Source organism: Vigna umbellata, chromosome 6, assembly GCF_029865625.1.
Source record: "Vigna umbellata cultivar VRB3 chromosome 6, Vumbellata_1.0, whole genome shotgun sequence".
NCBI lineage: Eukaryota > Viridiplantae > Streptophyta > Magnoliopsida > Fabales > Fabaceae > Vigna > Vigna umbellata.
This window is the reverse complement of record NC_142170.1, coordinates 4,728,757-4,747,448: the sequence shown is the minus strand read 5'-3', so window position 1 is coordinate 4,747,448 and position 18,692 is coordinate 4,728,757. Positions and strand designations below refer to the sequence as shown.

At 38.0% G+C, this 18,692-nt stretch overlaps 1 protein-coding gene and 1 pseudogene across 1 annotated transcript; one reads left to right on the top strand and one right to left on the bottom strand.

Annotated features, from left to right (window-relative positions):
- LOC148196622 (uncharacterized) overlaps window positions 1-18,692 on the top strand; it is a 29,706-nt pseudogene that overhangs the window by 8,795 nt on the left and 2,219 nt on the right.
- Window positions 5,787-9,568, bottom strand: LOC148196623 (uncharacterized). The gene is made up of 4 exons (XM_088092834.1): window positions 7,868-9,568; window positions 7,308-7,389; window positions 6,787-7,022; window positions 5,787-5,993 (listed from the first exon to the last, which is right to left on the bottom strand). Exons 1-4 carry the CDS (start codon window positions 9,566-9,568, stop codon window positions 5,787-5,789), a joined length of 2,226 nt encoding a protein of 741 aa, XP_087948960.1.

Genomic DNA, 18,692 nt, shown 5'->3' with positions numbered 1-18,692 from the left:
CTAGGTAAAGTGTTTCACTCACACACAAGTGTATAAGAGGTAATCACTCATTCACTCTACCATCACAATGTCACATGAATCAATTTTTCCTTTCATTTTACCACAATCAAAAACATTCACTAGCATGCATCATCACAAGGACTTTTTAATGGCTTATAATGTGGCTGGGCTAACAAGAAAATTGGTTTTTCTGGATCACAAAATCCTTGAGTTAATATAATCATAACAACACAATCATCTTATTCATTCCCAACTTTCTTTTTGCCTTTGCATTGAGCTTTACTTCTTTTTCTTTTCTTTTCTTTTTCTTTGCATATTCTTACTTTTTAGCTCTTAGCTCAATGCTTTTCATGTTTTCCCAACAACCCCAAACTTGAACATTTAACAATACCACACAAGATCTTCTACTTAACTCAAGGTAAAGATTTTCAATCAAGGGTTTTCAGTGTGTATTCAAAGCTAAGGGTTCAAAGGATAGAACACAAAGTGTTCTTTTTTAGTGGGCTAATTTTTATAAATTTGGCCAATAAAAAGGTTCCAACAAACGACCTTGATCATATGATGCAAAACAAGCAATTGATTCAATCATAGAAAACCTGGGCAAAACTATTCATGCTTTCAAAGTAATAGCATTCAACAATAACAACTCTGGAGCTCAAAATCTCACATATAAGCTCATTTACATTTGACATACACATCCTGCTTAATTTTACAATCACAATCATGATATCCTGCATTTGTTCACAAAGCTTGTGAATCACCTGTATAAGCATTTTAATGTGCACATCATCTCAACATCAATCAATCATAAGCATCATTCAGAATTACTTATCACAAAATCACAGTTAATAGCAAACCATCATAACAAACCAGATGTTCAATAGAGTACATCAAACCCTAATCTAAAAACAAAAACAAATAAGTTCAGAAAACTTAAACCACAAAACATAAGCACATGATAGCATTCATCAGTAAATGCTATCTCAGCTCCTCATCAATCTGAGCTGTCCTCTGTATCTTCCTCTTCCTCCTCATCTTCATCATCTTCAAATGCATCATCCTCATCAGCTTCATCTTCTTCCATATCTCTAGCTGAAGCTTCAGCTGCTTCAGCTCCTCCTCCATGCACTGGTTCCTCTGGCCATGCTACCACATTATGGAATTCATCCATAGTCCACCTGTGGGCTGGAGGTGTATCATACATCCCCACAATCATCTCAGCAGTGGCCACCTGCCCTCTGTGAATGGACTGCAACTGAGCCCCTATAAGAGACATATACATGTCCCTCATCTGGAATGGCTCTGCTTCATGTGTCCCAGCAGATGTCTGGCTCTGTGCTGGCCCTCTCTCTCTACAAGCACGGCGTGGTGGGACTGGCTGAGCTGCCTCCTCACCTCCACAGTACTGTCTATAATAGGCCTCATCAATAGCTTTTCTTGGCCTCTCAAATGGTGGAACTGATATATCCACCCCAGCTAGCTTGCAAAGGTGAGTAATCAAAGAAGGATGTCCTAATGGTGCTTTGTTGTTTGAGGTGTTGGCGCACATACTTATTTCATCAGCTATCACCTGCCCAATATTGACATTTAAGCTTCTGATAGCACAGTAGATGAATAGTGCCCTACTGAGAGTAATATCTGACACATGTGAACATGGCTGAATGTTGGCATGAGAAAACGCCATCCAATACTTTGCAAGAGGAGTCAAATCCGTCCTCCTAATGTTAACCACTGAGCCAGATCTATTCCTTTGGAAGTGTCCTCCAGGTATACACAATACTCTCTCCACATCCTCATAATCAGCACCTTCCTCCATGCAAAGAGCAAACTGGCACTGCTCACCAGCCCACTCAGTATCCAGGAAGTTATTGATAGAATCAGGATCATACGTGATAGCATGGCCTCTGACATAGCCCAAATAATTCTCAGCTGGATAATCACCAATCTTCTTTGCATTGGTGTAAAATTCCTTTACCACAGCTATGTTGGCAGGTGCAGGATAAGTAGCTAGCTTTCCCCAATCATTCCCTAACACTTGCTCTCCAAACTGAGGAGCAAAGTTAGGTATCATTCCAACCTTTCTCTCCATCAGAAGTCTCCTGTCCTGAACCACCCTAAAGTGCTTCTCATGTTTTCTAGAGAGGAACCTGCTAGATTGGGGTTGCTCTGGTTCCTTTTCCTTTCTCTTGGTTGCCATGGTTTTCAATCTTTTTCCTGATGAGGATGCCATTCCTACATTCAAAACACAAACAAAATCACAGAACATGATGTTAATCATTAGTAAAACACAGAACACAACTCCTTTCGAAGCTAAACCACCGCTGAGGGCCAGAATTCCCCCTCAGCGCCACCAGTACCACATTCCAGATCACACAAAACCAGAAAAATCAAATCTGGCAGAGTGCCGCTCAGCGGCAGTTTACCCCTTAGCGGTAACTCTGCAGATTTTTGAAAAACCTATTTTAAAGCTTTCCTAACTCCACCCAAATGCAATTTTCAGTTTTCCGGTTCATAATCATGCAGTTTAATCGGTTCAAACATCAAATATATCATCAAATCATGCCAAGAAATCAAAACCCCTAAATCTTCATGCTTTGACCATCATATTCAAAATCAAAACCCTAGAATGAACAAAATGCATTTTACTTACTTGGGTGAAGATACTAGATGCAATGAGAATGCTTCCAAGCTAGAATGCTCTCTTCCAACCCCAAACTTTAATGGCACACTAGTGAAAAAGTGAGTGGAAGAGAAATTTTCTTAAGAGGGAAGAGTGAAAAGATGTGGAAAACCTTGGAGAAGGTATGTGGGAGTGTTTGTGCAGAGAAAAATCTGAAAGTGTGAAAGAATACGCAGCTTAGGGTTTAAAAATACCCTAATGGGCTCGGGTCCCGCTAAGGGGAACTAAAACCCATTCTGCGAGAGTACCGCTCAGCGGTAAAGTACCGCTCAGTGGCACTTTCGTGAGGTGTTCTTCTCCTTCTTTTCTTAACCTACGTGCCTCCCATATGTGCCCCTCACTGGTTCCCTGCAAGTCAATGTTCAAAATGCTTATGCAAACCCTAACTAAAATAAACAAACAGAAATATTCAATCAACTGGGTTGCCTCCCAGGTAGCGCTTGTTTAACGTCACGAGCCTGACCCAAAATCCACCAACACCCATCAGTAGGTGCAAAATTTTCTTACCAACACCCATCAGTAGGTGTTACAAACATAGTATCCTTCAGTAGATACTTAACCACCTAGCATCCTTCAGTAGATGCTATCTCCAACAAAATAATTACAAAAATAATGTTCACAAATTAAAAATTACAAAACCAAATCAAAAGTCTTTAAATTCACTGGGTTGCCTCCCAGCAAGCGCTCTTTTAACGTCACTAGCTTAACACAGTAAAGTTCAAGTTCCATCTTCTTTTTCTTCTTCTTTCTACTGAACTTCTTTAGAAATTTAATCAAACCAGGAACCTGTTGCAGTGTCTCTATCATAGGAACTTTAATCTTCAATTTCTTGAAGATTTCCATAAAGCACTTGAATTTCTTTTCCTTCCTATGATTCTTCTTTAGATGAGGATGGGATTTTTCATATGATTCCTTCTTCTTTCCTCTCATCTTCTTTTTCTTACGCTTTCTCTCCCCAAATTTTCTCTTTTTCTTTTCTTTTATTTTTTTCTTCCCTTCTCTTTTTCTCCTCAACTTCTTTATTTTCACACAAATTTTCTTTCTCTCTTCTCTCTCAACCACTTCTTTTTCTTTTTCTTCATCTTTATCTTTCTCACTCAACTCTTCTTTCTCTTTTCTCTCTACCCTTTCCTCATCTCCCTCTAATTTTTCCTCATCAAGAATCTTGTCACTTTCAGTGATAATGACTTGCCCTTCCTCCTTAAGGTTAACTTCAGTATTAACATCATCATTCAATCTCTGATTGATGTAACGAAGTTGCATCTCCATTCTTTTACATGATTCTTCAATGCTTTTCTGAGTAGAGTCAGAATTTTTCAAAAATCGTTGAAGGGTGTCCTCCAACCTATCCAAACTTCCTGATAGAAAGGGTTGTTGCTGCCATTGTTGTTGTGGTTGGTTCTCAAATTGTCCAGCAGCTTGCCAAATTTGGCTTTGATCCATGCTTGAGTCATGTTCCCACCAGTGGTTGAGATTACTTTAGTAGAATTGAGTGCCCATATAGTTAAATTCTTGACCAAATTGCATTCTGCAGACATTAGGCACAAAACCCTAAAAACAATTGTTAGCACAAAAAGATAGAGAAAAAAAATCAAAGGATATAATTGAAAAGATAAGAAGATAGGAAATAAAAACAGAAAAATAAAAACAGAAAAATAAAATAAAATAAAAATAAAATAATAACCAAAAAAATAAAAACAGAAAATAAAAACAGAAATTCAAAATTAAAGTCAAAGATAATCAATAATCACACAAATTAACCAGTTAAACCACGAGTCCCCGGCAGCGGCGCCAAAAACTTGATGGACAAATTTATGAACACCAAATTATGATGTCACAAACTTGTTTTCAATCGGCAAGTATGACCGAATCGTTCAAGTAATAAACTTGGTAAGACCAAGTATCGTTCTTCCCAAAGGACTCACGGCCTAGTTTAGTTGTGTTGGTTACTGATTAGTTAAGACTTAAAAGACAAAATATTTGGAGTTTAATATGCAAGACAGAAAATAAACATGTATGCATGAAGTTTTGATCAATGGCAAAAATCAAAAGATAAACACTTTCAATGAAATTTATGTATGAATATGTTGTTGGGGGTCAATTTCATCTTATCCACTCTCATATATTTTTAGGAATTCAACAGTCAAATCATCATTGTTAATGCCACTCTCTAATGTACCTTTCCAGAAGGCTTCTCCCTAATCACGAGTTCATACAATTCCTAGCATTCCTAATGATCAGTTCATAAGTGCAGGAGCTTAATGACAACCAATATAAAATTGGGAGAAATTCCCCGGATCTAGACTTCCCCGTACGTGCCCGTATTGACAAAACCAATAATCATGCATCGAATGAGTTAAACAATGCAAGCATTAAGCAAAGAGGAAAAACCCTAACTAATGATGAAAAGAAAGCATAAGTCTTAATTAAAAGATGTAAAAACAGATTCCATATATGAGAGCTTCAAAAGATTACATTGATTCCCCAACAAACATACAGAGTTTAGTTCACCATATTCATGGTGAACCTAGATGAATTACAATGAAAGAATGAAAGAATAAACCCTAAAAAGGTGAAGAGGAAGCCTCAGCATCCAAGATCCTCCTTCAAAGGGGTGGAAGAGAGAGTGTTTGCCTCGTTTCTGCCAAAGATGCCTAACCCTAGGAAACCCTAAAGTTTATATATCATTCGTAAATTACAAAAAGTCAAGTCCAAGCCCATTAAAGTGCCGCTCAGCGGTAAAATACCGCTCAGCGGTGAGTGCGTGACTTGTTTGCTCCCCTCAGCGGCCATTTTGCCCCTCAGCGGACCTCCCGCAAGCTCCTGAGTGCCGCTCAGCGGTAAACTGCCGCTGAGCGGTGACTTCGGCTTCTCCTTTTGCACTTTTTATTGTCTTTTCTGATTTCATCTCTCTCCTTCTTCACTTCTTTCACCAAATTCACCTTAAAACCTGCACAAAAACACTGAAATCAAGCATAAACCTGTCCAGCTCTCTTATTTCTAAAAATATGAAGAAAAGCATGATTTCAAGCTAGTTTCTAAGTATAAAGGTTGCTTTTAGTGTCAATTTTAATCATGAAAATAACAGTTTTTCAACTGTTATCACTTACACGCTATCCAGAGACCCAAGGTCTCTTGCTCTGTCCATAAGCTCACCGCCGCCTCTGCCAGTGCCGGCCACCGTCTCCACTCTTCTCCCTTCGAAAACGGCGATCCCGAGGGAGGGTCCCGCCTCCGCCACACACACTGACGCTACCCTCCGTTCGCGGCCACCGCTGCCTCCGATGCCACACCGCCGCGTCCTATAGCTGGACTAGAGACATCACCGGCGGCAAACGCTAATGTTGGAAACGCCTTCGCTGCTCACAGGTCTCCTCACGGGTCTCCCTTTCACGCCTGGGGTAGAAACGCCGCCACCGGCACCCCCCTTGTTCGACCCTAACTCACGGCGGCGTAACTCCCAGCCACCATCGCTGGCGTGGCAGATGATTGTTCTACAAATTTCTTTTATCTTTGTGTTTAGGTTTTCCTCTTTTGGTGATTTGAATCTGTTTTGGTGTTGTTTGTTGCCAGAGCAATGAAGACAGATTTTGATTTTTTTTTTCTTTGCAGTTAATGGTGTAGTCAATGACGGGTGAAGATAGGTGGTGGCCGTGAGGTGTTAGTAGTGGTCGTGGGTGCCAAGATGGTTGTGACAGTGGGTGAATATGGATGATGGTTGATGATTGAATGAGGGAATGAGGTTTTGTTGAGTAAATGGAGGAATACAAAGTTTGCGTGTGTGCCTGTGATGATGGGTGGGAGTTGCAGCAGGGAATGGAGATGATCACGGGTATGGGGAAATCAAGTGTTGGAGGTGAAGATTGATGATGGCCGTGGGTGTTAATATGACTTGTGGCAGTGGGTGAATATGGATGAAGGGTGTTGGAGGTTCAGTGTCAAGAAGGGATGAAGATTGATGCTTAGAGGAAAAGGATAAACGAATGCTATAAGATTCTAAAATGGGGAATGTGGCAGACTCACCGTAGCATAAGCAAAATGGAATAAGCATAAAAGGCAGTTATACAGTAAGCATACATGACCACACAGGTGAGCAAGAGGCTTACCTCTCGGAGCTCTAAGGCTGCTACTAGCTGCGAGTATCTGGTGATGATGGACGCTACTCCAGGATGTGCAGAAGAAGCTCCATAACTCAGAGAATTGGCAGCGGATGAAAGGAAACACTGGAGGTTCGGAGCGCACTCAAGGTGTTTGTGAAATTGTCTGGTGGTGTTTGAATGGATGTTTTGGTAGATCTCTAACTCAGTAGGCTTTCCAAAGGGGAAAGAAGCTAGAGGAGGTGCTAGATAACAAAGCACAGAGGTGAACTTGAGAGTAATAGCTGGAAATTGGCAGCATTTCTTTACTTCAATTCAAGTTCCATTTACAAGTGATGAAGCTCTCTATTTATAGAAGAAGGAGAGATTCTAAAACGTATTGTGCAAGTTATTTTAAATGTGCATATGCTGTAAAACAGATGGAGGAAGCTTGGGGAGCAAGCTGTAGTTGCCAACTCAGCAAAGCATTTGGAGAAGATGGAGTTGCTGTCTTTGGGCGTTGACGTAGTGCAAAGGCCGTGGACACCAACCATCCATTTGTGCTTCTTTGGTTTTCTTACGTGGCAGCCTTTTGGAGTTGCTTAGACATGGTTCCTCCCTTTTATTAATATTCTACAAAAGCAATGTAAAAGTATTTAGCAAAGATAACATTTTAAGATTTTTAGAAAGAAAAGATTAAGTCCTTTATTCAACTTCCCTTTCTTGGTCTTAGAGTGAAGTTGATACTTCTTTGGATGGTAAGTCCCTAAAGGGGTTGCCATCATTCCCTCCCTCTTTAAAACGATTTGTCCTCAAATCGGGAAGAAAGAAAGAAGCACAACTTTGGGTGCTATTGGCCACCGGGATCAAAAATATATCTACAAAAAATAGCAAAAATTAGTATGATGAATGAAGTATATGCAAAGATAAAAAGATAAAATGAAGGCCTTTTGACAAAAATGGTTTTAAAAGAAGTATTGGCCTTTAATATTTTTTTGAATTCACTTTGTTTTGAACATTCCTCATGATAAAATGAAGAAACAAAGTGGTGTTTTTGAGAAGAAGATTCAAGGTATTTACCTTTTAATGAAGAAGTTAACAACATGCATACCTTTGTCTCCTTCTTCTTTTCTTGAGAAGGTTGCTTGGCCAACCTATTTTCTTGTTTTCTTTCTTTTTCAATTTTTTCTTTGATTATTATCTCATCCTCTTTCACTTGTTCAGGTGTAAGAGGAATCAATGTGATTTTATTGCCTTTATGGAAGAAAGTTATTTTGTTGGTATAGCCATCATGAGTGGAATTATGATCAAATTGCCATGGCCTACCAAGTAATACATGCCCAGCATCCATTGGAACAACATCACATAAAACATTTTCTTCATAATTGCCAATGGATATTGGTATGGTTACCTGTGTGTTCACTACTATTTCTTCATCCTCTATTATCCACTGAAGCTTATAAGGCTTGGGATGAGAAATAGTAGGTAAGGACAATTTGTTCACCACTCCAGAACTACAACAATTGCAAGAGGAACCACTATCCACAATCAATGAACAAGTGTTTTCAAAGATTTTACATCTTGTTCTGAATAGGTTTTCCCTTTGTAATTGTTCTAGTTCAGTGGTTTGACTTCCAAGAATTCGTCTTACCAATAATAACTCACCTTCACAAGGTAAGGCTTCTTCCTCAGATATAGAAGTATCTGAGTCACTAGAAGAATCTCCATTTTGACTTTGATGGTCTAAGAGATAAGTAGACCGTTTGCGAGGACACTCAGAAGAATAATGTCCTCTCTCTCCACACTTAAAGCATTTGGTCTCTCTACCCCTTGTTTCTTTTGAAGATTCTTTGTGAAAGGTATTTCTTTCTTGCTCTCTCTCTCTTTCTTTACCTCTCACTTTCTCTTTCTCTTTTTCTTTTTCTTTTTCTTGAGGCTTTTCGTACCTCTTTGGACTACCCTCCCTCTTAGGATCTGTCCTATAGTCGGAGGTGGTAGGGTAGTTCCTTTTAGTGGAAGCTTTTCTTCTAATTTGTTCTTCCACTCTCACACATAGCTGCACAAAATCATTGAGATCTAAATAAGGTAAAAGTTCTACCTTATCTTTGATCTCATAGTTAAGACCGCTTTGGAACCTAGCTATGGTGAATCTCTCTTCCTCTTTTATCCCAGCTCTTAACATGAGTAATTCTAACTTTTGCCGGTATTCCTCAACACTCATGTTTCTTTGTTGAAGTCGATGGAGCTTGTCCATGACTTCTCTAGCATAATAGGCTGGGACATGCCTTCTATGTAAGGCTGCTTTCAATTCATTCCAGTATTGGATGGTGTAGTCGCCATGCATCTTTTGATCTCTTATGATGGATGTCCACCAATAGAGGGCTGCTCCTTGAAAGGTCAAAGTAGCTAAGGTCACTCGCCTCCTATCATTTATGTGGTAGCACTCAAAAATCTGTTCGACCTTCATCTCCCACTCAAAGTATTCTTCTACATTGTCTCTTCCATAGAAGGATGGAAGGTCAAGTTTAGGTTCCACATGATGGTCTCTATGGTTATGATGACGCCTAGGAGGGCGTTGATAGTGATCATAAGGGTGATAACTATGGTGACCACTATGTTGGGAATGATCATCATGATCATGGTTTTGCCTATGAGAGTGATCCCCTTGTGAATGCCCTCTTTGAATGAGAGTAAGATTGGCGACCATTTGCCTTAGTTCATGTAACTCAGCCTTGGTTCTATTGAGCTCTTCTCTTAACTCTATGTTGTCCTGATCATGATTGGTGTTACCTTGAACACTAGAGTGACTCATGCTTGTGAAGTAGAGAAAGTGTTTTCACAAAATTTGAAAGCCTTGCACAAGTATGAATCAAAACTTTTGGAAAAGAGGATTTGTTTGTATTTGGTGAATGACTTCTATAGAGATTCTAAAGGTGAAGAAACCGAATAGCTCCCAGGAAGGAGAGGTGAGTCACAACGGACAAGCTTAGAAACCTTGTCCTTCCTTAGCCAGAGTGTCTCCTGACGTTTCTTACCAAAATATCTAGATAGAAGTCTTTCAAAATCTTTTTTTTGAATGCAACAATGTGATGCTCCTAATAAACCAAACGAAGGTTTGTCTATATGGTAGCGCACCTAGCTATCACGGAGACTTAGAACACAAATATCAACAAGCAAAAAGAAAGAAAGATGATAAAGAAATGAAAGAGTGAGACACGGCTCTAAGTGAAAGTGCAAATGACACTTGGAGCCACTTGACACACTTTCACACTAAGAAGTGGAAACTAACTATTACAATGTTGTATGGTGCACTTGGAATTGCTTGAAAAGCATTTTTCCAAGTCACTTTAAGTTTCAAAAACCAAGAAGAAATTACCACAAAGGTTCCGTGATAGAATGCCACTTATACAAAGAAGTGTAAAAGAATTTATACAAAGCCAAGTGTGGCTGCTACAGCAAAAGAAATGAGCTGAAATATAACTCTAAAGTGATGTTTTTCTACTGCAAAGAAGTGCTGGACAGCCAATGGAAAGTCCTCTTGAAGTTCCCTTGTAGCAAAGTTAGCAAGACCTCCACTCCTTAAGATGCTACCCCTTTGATAAGGCTTAACTGGATGTTAAAACTCCACCAAAATATGATGTTCCAGCAAACAAGAATCACAAAAACCCGTGAGTGATCAAAAGAATGGTGCATCCAAGTTGAATGCAGAAGTAATATGACACAGAATATGGAAGTCCAGAAAAGGTGATTTCTAAACACTTTGGGGCTGGAATAAAGGCTAACACACAAAAGGAACTTAAGATAGGGTCTAGAACAGATTAGAAAAGCAAGAAAAACTCAAAACAAAGAGCAAATTCAAGTGCAGTGAAAGTGTTTGATGAAAATGTCAAACTGTTTGACAAAATGCCACAAAGAACAACAGATTTTGTGTTTTCTGGTTTTTGACCTTTCAAATCTGGATTGCGGGGTTTAAAGTGCTTTTTATGATTGCTATACACTTGGATAAGCATATAAATGTATTTGGAAACTTAAACCCAGCTTTTGCCAATCCAAAGAAGAAAAATCTAAGAAGAACAATGGCAAACAGCAATAAAAATGAACTCTGCACCTTACAAAGGGCTGAAAAATTAACAGCAGTGGCTAAAATGAGCAGCAGTGTATGTGAGGTTCAAATGATTTGTCAAACAAGTTTATATCATCAAATTGGATGTGTGCAAACACTTAACAGCCAAGGAATACACTACAACAGAATTTCACTAGTGCACTTCCAAATGTAGGCAAAATGAATGATCTAGAAGGTGATTTTGAATATGGACTGAAAAATGACCACATGAACAGTAACTACAAGTTTTAAATGACAAAATTTACTTGTACAAATGTTCACAATACACAGAAACAGCCAGAATCATCAAATCACCTCTGCTGTAGCCAAAAATGCAATAAAATTGGATGGTTTAAAGGTGAATTCTGCATATATTCATCTTAATGACCATTTGACCAGTGCACACAAGTTTCAAATGACAAAATACACTTGCTCAATTGTTCAGAATGCATAGAAATAGCCAGTAGATTCGTATGACAGTAGCAGTTGCCAAAATTCAAGAAAATTGGACCAAAACTGCATCAGATTTGAAAACTAAGTGGAATCAAAGCTGGAAAGCACCAACAAAGATTATGAAAGTCCTAATTGACTAGATCTAGCTTTAGAATATGAGCTAGCAGAGATTAGGTGACCTAAAACACAGCAAGGAAATGAAGCGCGGTGCATAACTTGGATGAAACAGTAACAACACTTTGTTGCAGCATTTTGAACGACTCAACCATACTTTTTGCAATACAGTGATTAATATGAGTTGCTACACCTTTAGCAATGCTTAACAACACAAAAGAGACTTGCACAAGGCTTAAGAAGCAAGAAATTTGCACTGTAACAGATTCAAACTAGTGCACCAGAGTTGGAAAGTTATGCAGAATTTGTAAAACAGAATCAACTTGTTGTCAATGATTTAGCTCATGTGATCAAAGCTAGACAATGTCTCATTGCTTTATATGATCCATGTATAGCTATCAGTGCATTGAACTCATTTAAAACGAAAAAAATTATAGGCTGAACAGAATCAAACATTTGACAGTGAAAACAACAAACACTAATGAACTGTTTTGTCAATGCTTTAGCTCATATGATCAAAGCTGAAGTTGATGTCAATGCTTTATATGATCAACATATAGCTAGCACATGCACAGGACTCAATCACAAACGAAAATTCACTGCTACAACAGATTGAAACACATATGACAGATTAAAAACTGCAAAAGAAAATGCACATGACTTGACAAAACTGGAAATGAAATATCAAAGTTGAATTGAACTCAATCAACCAAATTGCACCGATTAAAATGATGATTAAAAACTAAGAAACAGTGAATGGAATCAAACATCCACAACAAACACGAAATCAAACCATAGAAGTGAAAGAAAAAAAAATCAAACACATTGTGACAGAGTTGGACAGCACATGACGGAAAATAGAAAAAGAAAGAAGGAAAAAGCACTTAGCTCTTGAAGCGTGAGTGGAACGTCTGGCTCTGATACCAAATGATGGACGCTACTCCAGGATGTGCAGAAGAAGCTCCACAACTCAGAGAATTGGCAGCGGATGAAAGGAAACAGTGGAGGTTCGGAGCGCACTCAAGGTGTTTGTGAAATTGTCTGGTGGTGTTTGAATGGATGTTTTGGTAGATCTCTAACTCAATAGGCTTTCCAAAGGGGAAAGAAGCTAGAGGAGGTGCTAGATAACAAAGCACACAGGTGAACTTGAGAGTAATAGCTGGAAATTGGCAGCATTTCTTTACTTCAATTCAAGTTCCATTTAAGTGATGAAGCTCTCTATTTATAGAAGAAGGAGAGCTTCTAAAACGTATTGTGCAAGTTATTTTAAATTGCATATGCTGTAAAACATATGGAGGAAGCTTGGGGAGCAAGCTGTAGTTGCCAACTCAGCAAAGCATTTGGAGAAGATGGAGTTGTTGTCTTTGGGCGTTGACGTAGTGCAAAGGTCGTGGACACCAACCATCCATTTGTGCTTCTTTGGTTTTCTTACGTGGCAGCCTTTTGGAGTTGCTTAGACATGGTTCCTCCCTTTTATTAATATTCTACAAAAGCAATATAAAAGTATTTAGCAAAGATAACATTTTAAGATTTTTAGAAAGAAAAGATTAAGTCCTTTATTCAACTTCCCTTTCTTGGTCTTAGAGTGAAGTTGATACTTCTTTGGATGGTAAGTCCCTAAAGGGGTTGCCATCAGGTGACTTCCTCTCCTTCCTCCTCTGGCCCTTGTCTTTCTTTGCCCGTGCCAATGGTGGATGCCCTTCTGTGACTGGATGATGACTCAAGATGAAGGTCCGAAGAAGCCGTATCCACCCCTTTGCTTTTTCTCTCCCTTATCCAAAAAATCCCCCCTTCCCAAAATCTTGGACAAATATTCCCTTCTAACCACCTGGTCCCCCTCGCCCCAGACACGCCCCCCATACGCGCCCTTTTCCACGTTTTTTATTTTCTCTTTTTTTTTAATTTTTGTTTTATTTTTTTAATTTTATTTTGATTAATTAACTCTATTAAAACAAAATGAATACAAGAAATAAAATAGAAATTGAATTAAAAGCAAAGACCTAAATACATTAAAATAGAATAAAACAAAAGGTAAAATAAAATAAAAGGAAAATAATAGAAAACCAATAAAAACACATTTTTTTACAACCCGGACAAAATTGAGTGTTGACACTCATTATCACTAGTAGCCATGTTTTCTATAATCTCTGTTGCTTCCTCTGGAGTTTTCCATTTAATATTGCCTCCTCCTGAGGCGTCCAGCATCATCTTGGTTTGTGAACCAAGCCCTCCAAGGAAAGTTAAGACTACTTCCTGATCTTCAAAGCCATGCGTGGGTGTTTTTCTTAACAAGCTTTTGTATCTGTCCCATGCATGCCCCAGTGATTCTTCCATACCCTGCTTAAATGAAGAAATCTCTTGCTTGCCTTTTGTCACCTTAGATTGTGGGAAGTACTTGTTTAAAAATTTTGTGACCACTGCTTCCCACTCTGTGAAACTTTCTTCTGGGAAAGAATTCAACCAAAGCTTAGCATTGCCTCCCAATGAGAAAGGAAACAAGCTAAGTTTGATAGCTTCGTCTGGCACCCCATTAATTTTGACTGTGTTGCAAATCTCATTGAAGTTAGTGAGGTGCTCATATGGGCTTTCATGAGATAACCCATTAAATTGGTTGCTTTTCACCAATTGAATCAGTGCTGGTTTGACCTCCATATTAGCTGCATTGACTCTAGGTCTAGCTATACTGTTAAAGTGCTGAGGTCCAGCTATATTGGTGTAGTCAGCAAGAGTTCTTCTAACATTGTTGTTCTCCATATTTTCTGTGCTATGAACATAACCTTGTGGTGATGATTGTAAGAGAGTTTCTGGAGAAGGGAAAAGTTCTCTAGATGTTCGGATTCTTCTCCTCCGTCTACTCTCGTCTAGACCTTCAAGCAGAGGTTCTGTTGTTTTCTTGCTCCTTGTTCTAATTGCTTCCTGCATGCACAAGAAAACAAAATCCTAGAAAAGATTTGTTAGCACAAAAAGATATAGGAGAAGATATAGATTCAGAAGATAAAAGATTCAGAGGATAAGATAAAATAATATAAAATAAAATAAAATCTAATCAAATCAAATCAAATCAAATCAAATAAAATCTAATCTAATCAAATCAAATATAATCTAATCTAATCAAATAAAATAAAATAAAATAAAATAAATCTAATCAAATCAAATCAAATCAAATAACATAAAATCAAATCAAATCAAATCAAATCAAATCAAATCAAATCAAATAAAATAAAATAAAATCAAATCAAATAAAATAAAACCAAATCAAATAAAAACCGAAAAAATAAAAACAGAAAATAAAAACAAAAATTCAAAATTAAAGTCAAAGATAATCAATAATCACACAAATTAACCAGTTAAACCAGAGTCCCCGGCAACGGCGCCAAAAACTTGATGGACAAATTTATGATCACCAAAATATGATGTCACAAACTTGTTTAACAATCGGCAAGTATGACCGAATCATTTCAAGTAATAAACTCGGTAAGACCAAGTATCGTTCTCCCAAAGGACTCACGGCCTAGTTTAGTTATGTGATTTGTTAATTAGCTAAGACTTAAGAACAAAATAATTGGATTTTACTATGCAAAAGACGAAAATAAACATGTATGCATGAGGTTGATCAATGGCTAAAACAAAAGACAAGCACTTTCAATGAAATATATTGATGAATATGTTGTTGGGGGTCACTTTCATCTTATCCACTCTCATATATTTTAGGAATTCAACATTCAAGTCATCATTGTTAATGCCACTCTCTAAATTACCTTTCAAGAAGGCTTCTCCCTAATTATGAGTTCATACGATTCCTAGCATTCCTAATAATTAGTTTTTTTAGCACAGGAGCTTAAGGCAACCAATATACTATTGGGAGAAATTCCCCGGATCTAGACTTCCCCGTACGTTCCCGTATCGACAAAACCAATAATCATGCATTGAATGAGTTAAACAAAGCAAGCATTGAGCAAAGAGGAAAAACCCTAACTAATGATGAAAGAAAGCATAAGTCTTAGATTAAGATGCAAGCACAAATTCCATATATGAGAGCTTCAAAAGATTACATTGATTCCCTAACAAACATTCAAGGTTTAGTTCACCATATTCATGGTGAACCTAGATGAACAATGATGAAAGAATGAAAGATAAAACCCTAGAAAGGTGAAGAGGTAGCCTGAGCATCCAAGATCATCCTTCAAAGGGGTGGAAGAGAGAGTGTTTGCTTCGTTTCTGCCAAAGATACCAACCCTAAGACATCTAGGTCTTTAAATAGGACATAAAAATAATAGAAAACGGGTCCAGGCCCAAACAGATCATAAAATCGCATAAAACTGGCCCAAAACTCGTCTGGTTGACTTTTTTCGTATTCTGGTTGACTGGTTGACTTTTTGGTTGACTGGTTGACTTTTCTGGTTGACTGGTTGACTTTTCTGGTTTCTGGTTGACTTTTCTGATTCCATCTCTCTCCTTCTTCACTTCTTTCACTAAATTCACCTTAAAACCTGCACAAAAACACTGAAATCAAGCATAAACTTGTCCAGCTCTCTTATTTCTGAAAATATGGATAAAAGCATGATTTCAGGCTAGTTTCTAAGTGTAAAGGTTGTTTTTTGTGTCAATTTTAAGCATGAAAATAACAGTTTTTCAACTGTTATCACTATACATAATGAGAGCAGGGATCACAGAGGCAGAGGAAACTACTTTAGCTAGATTTTTGAGTGGGTTAAATTTGGACATAAGGGATAAAGTTGAACTTCTACCTTATAGAGATTTGAATGAACTTGTTCAAATGTGTATAAAGGTAGAACAACAAAATCAGCGGAAAATTTCTGCCAAAAGATTTCAGTCTCCCTTTGAGCAGAAATCTACTAAAGCAAAAGAACCCCTCAAACCTCTAGCCAAAATAGTTGAAAAACCAAAAAAGAGTCCTCTTCACACACTCGCACAAGTGATATAAAGTGTTTCAAGTGTTTAGGTAGGGGTCATATAGCTGCTCAATGTCCTACTAAAAGAACCATTCTTTTAAAGGGAAAGGACATCTATAGCAGTGAAAGTGAATCCCCCACCAGTGATAGTGAGAGTGAAACGGAAAAAGAAGAGGAAGTGTTTGCGGATGATTGTCAACTTCTCATGGTGAGAAGGGTGCTTAGCAGTCAATCAAGTCTGGAACAACTATCACAAAGAGAGAACATCTTTCATACAAGGTGTAAAATTCAAGAAAACTATTGTTCTCTCATTATTGATAGTGGTTCTTGCTGCAATTGTTGTAGTACCAAACTAGTTGAAAAGCTGAATCTTGCTGTAATACCCCATCCCAAACCTTATAGACTTCATTGGCTAAATGAAGATGGGGACATTACAGTCAAAAATCAAGTTAAAGTGGCTCTATCCATAGGGAACTTCAAAGATGAAGTTGTTTGTGATGTAGTTCCCATGGAAGCTTGCCATGTGCTACTGGGAAGACCATGGCAATTTGATCATAACACTATACACCATGGTCTTACCAATACCATAACTGTGCACAAACAAGACAAGAAATTTGTGCTTCAACCTTTGACACCTACTCAAGTGGCACAAGATCAAGCACAAATGAAGTCCGCTAGGGATCAGGAAAAGAAACAGAAAAAGAAAAAAATTCCAAAACAAAAGAGCGGAGTAGTCATTAGGGAAGAAAGAGAGATGATGGAGTCTAGTGTTCCTTCCCACAAGGTCACTCAACCTGAAGTTCTTTTAAATAAAAAGAGTTTAAACAATACACTTCAAGTTGAGCAACCTTCATACCTTCTTCTTTGCCAAGGAACACTCACCTGCACATCTAGTGAGTCTCAGACTACTACTCTTTCTCTTTCAATACAAAAACTTTTGAAGGAATTTGATGATCTATTTCCCAAAGAAATTCCAAATGGGCTTCCACCATTAAGAGGAATAGAACATCAAATTGACTTCATTCCAGGGGCAACTCTTCCTAATAGGCCTGCCTATAGGACTAATCCCCAAGAAACCAAAGAGATTGAGTAACAAGTCCAAGAATTACTAGATAAGGGTTTGGTTCAAAAGAGCTTAAGCCCCTGTGTTGTACCTGTGTTGTTGGTGCCCAAAAAGGATGGGAAGTGGCGCATGTGTTGTGATTGTAGGGCTATCAACAACATCACCATAAAGTATAGACATCCCATCCCTAGACTTGATGATATGTTGGATGAATTACATGGGGCTCAAATTTTCTCAAAATTAGAATCAAAGAAGGTGATGAGTGGAAAACTGCTTTTAAGACTAAGTTTGGCTTATATGAGTGGCTGGTAATGCCTTTTGGTCTTACAAATGCCCCAAGTACATTCATGAGACTTATGAATCATGTTTTAAGGGATTGCATTGGGAAGTTTGTAGTTGTGTACTTTGATGACATATTGGTATATAGTCAAGATTTGCAAAATCATGAAAAACATTTGAAAGTTGTTCTAATAATTCTTAGAACCAATAAATTGTTTGCAAATCTTGACAAATGCATCTTTTGTGTTGATAGTGTCATCTTTCTTGGTTTTGTAGTCAATAAAAGTGGGGTCCATGTTGACCCTGAGAAAGTAAAGGCCATCCAAGAATGGCCCATTCCAAAGAATGTAGGAGAAGTTAGGAGTTTCCATGGATTGGCAAGCTTCTATAGACGATTTGTGCCTAACTTCTCTAGTCTAGCTTCACCTCTCAATGAGTTGGTGAAAAAGGATGTTACTTTCATTTGGGGAGACAAACAACAAAAGGCTTTTGAGCTACTTAAAGAGAAGCTCACTCAAGCTCCTATTCTAGCTCTTCCAAATTTTGCCAAAACTTTTGAGCTAGAATGTGATGCTTCTCGACATGGAATAGGTGTTGTGTTATTACAAGAAGGACATCCAATTGCCTATTTTAGTGAAAAACTTCATGGTGCTTCTTGCAATTACCCCACCTATGACAAAGAACTTTATGCTCTTGTGAGGGCTCTTCAAACTTGGGAACATTATCTTATTTCCAAGGAGTTTATTATTCATAGTGATCATGAATCACTAAAATATCTGAAGAGCCAACACAAGTTGCAAAAGAGACATGCTAAGTGGTTGGAATTCATTGAACAATTCACTTATGTTATTAAATACAAGAAAGGAAAGGCTAATATAGTGGCAGATGCTTTGTCAAGAAGAAATATCTTACTAGCCACTTTAGGAGCTCAAATTCTTGGGTTTGATAACATAAAAGAATTGTATACTCAAGATAGTGACTTTGCCACCCTATATGAGGAATGTTTGCAAAA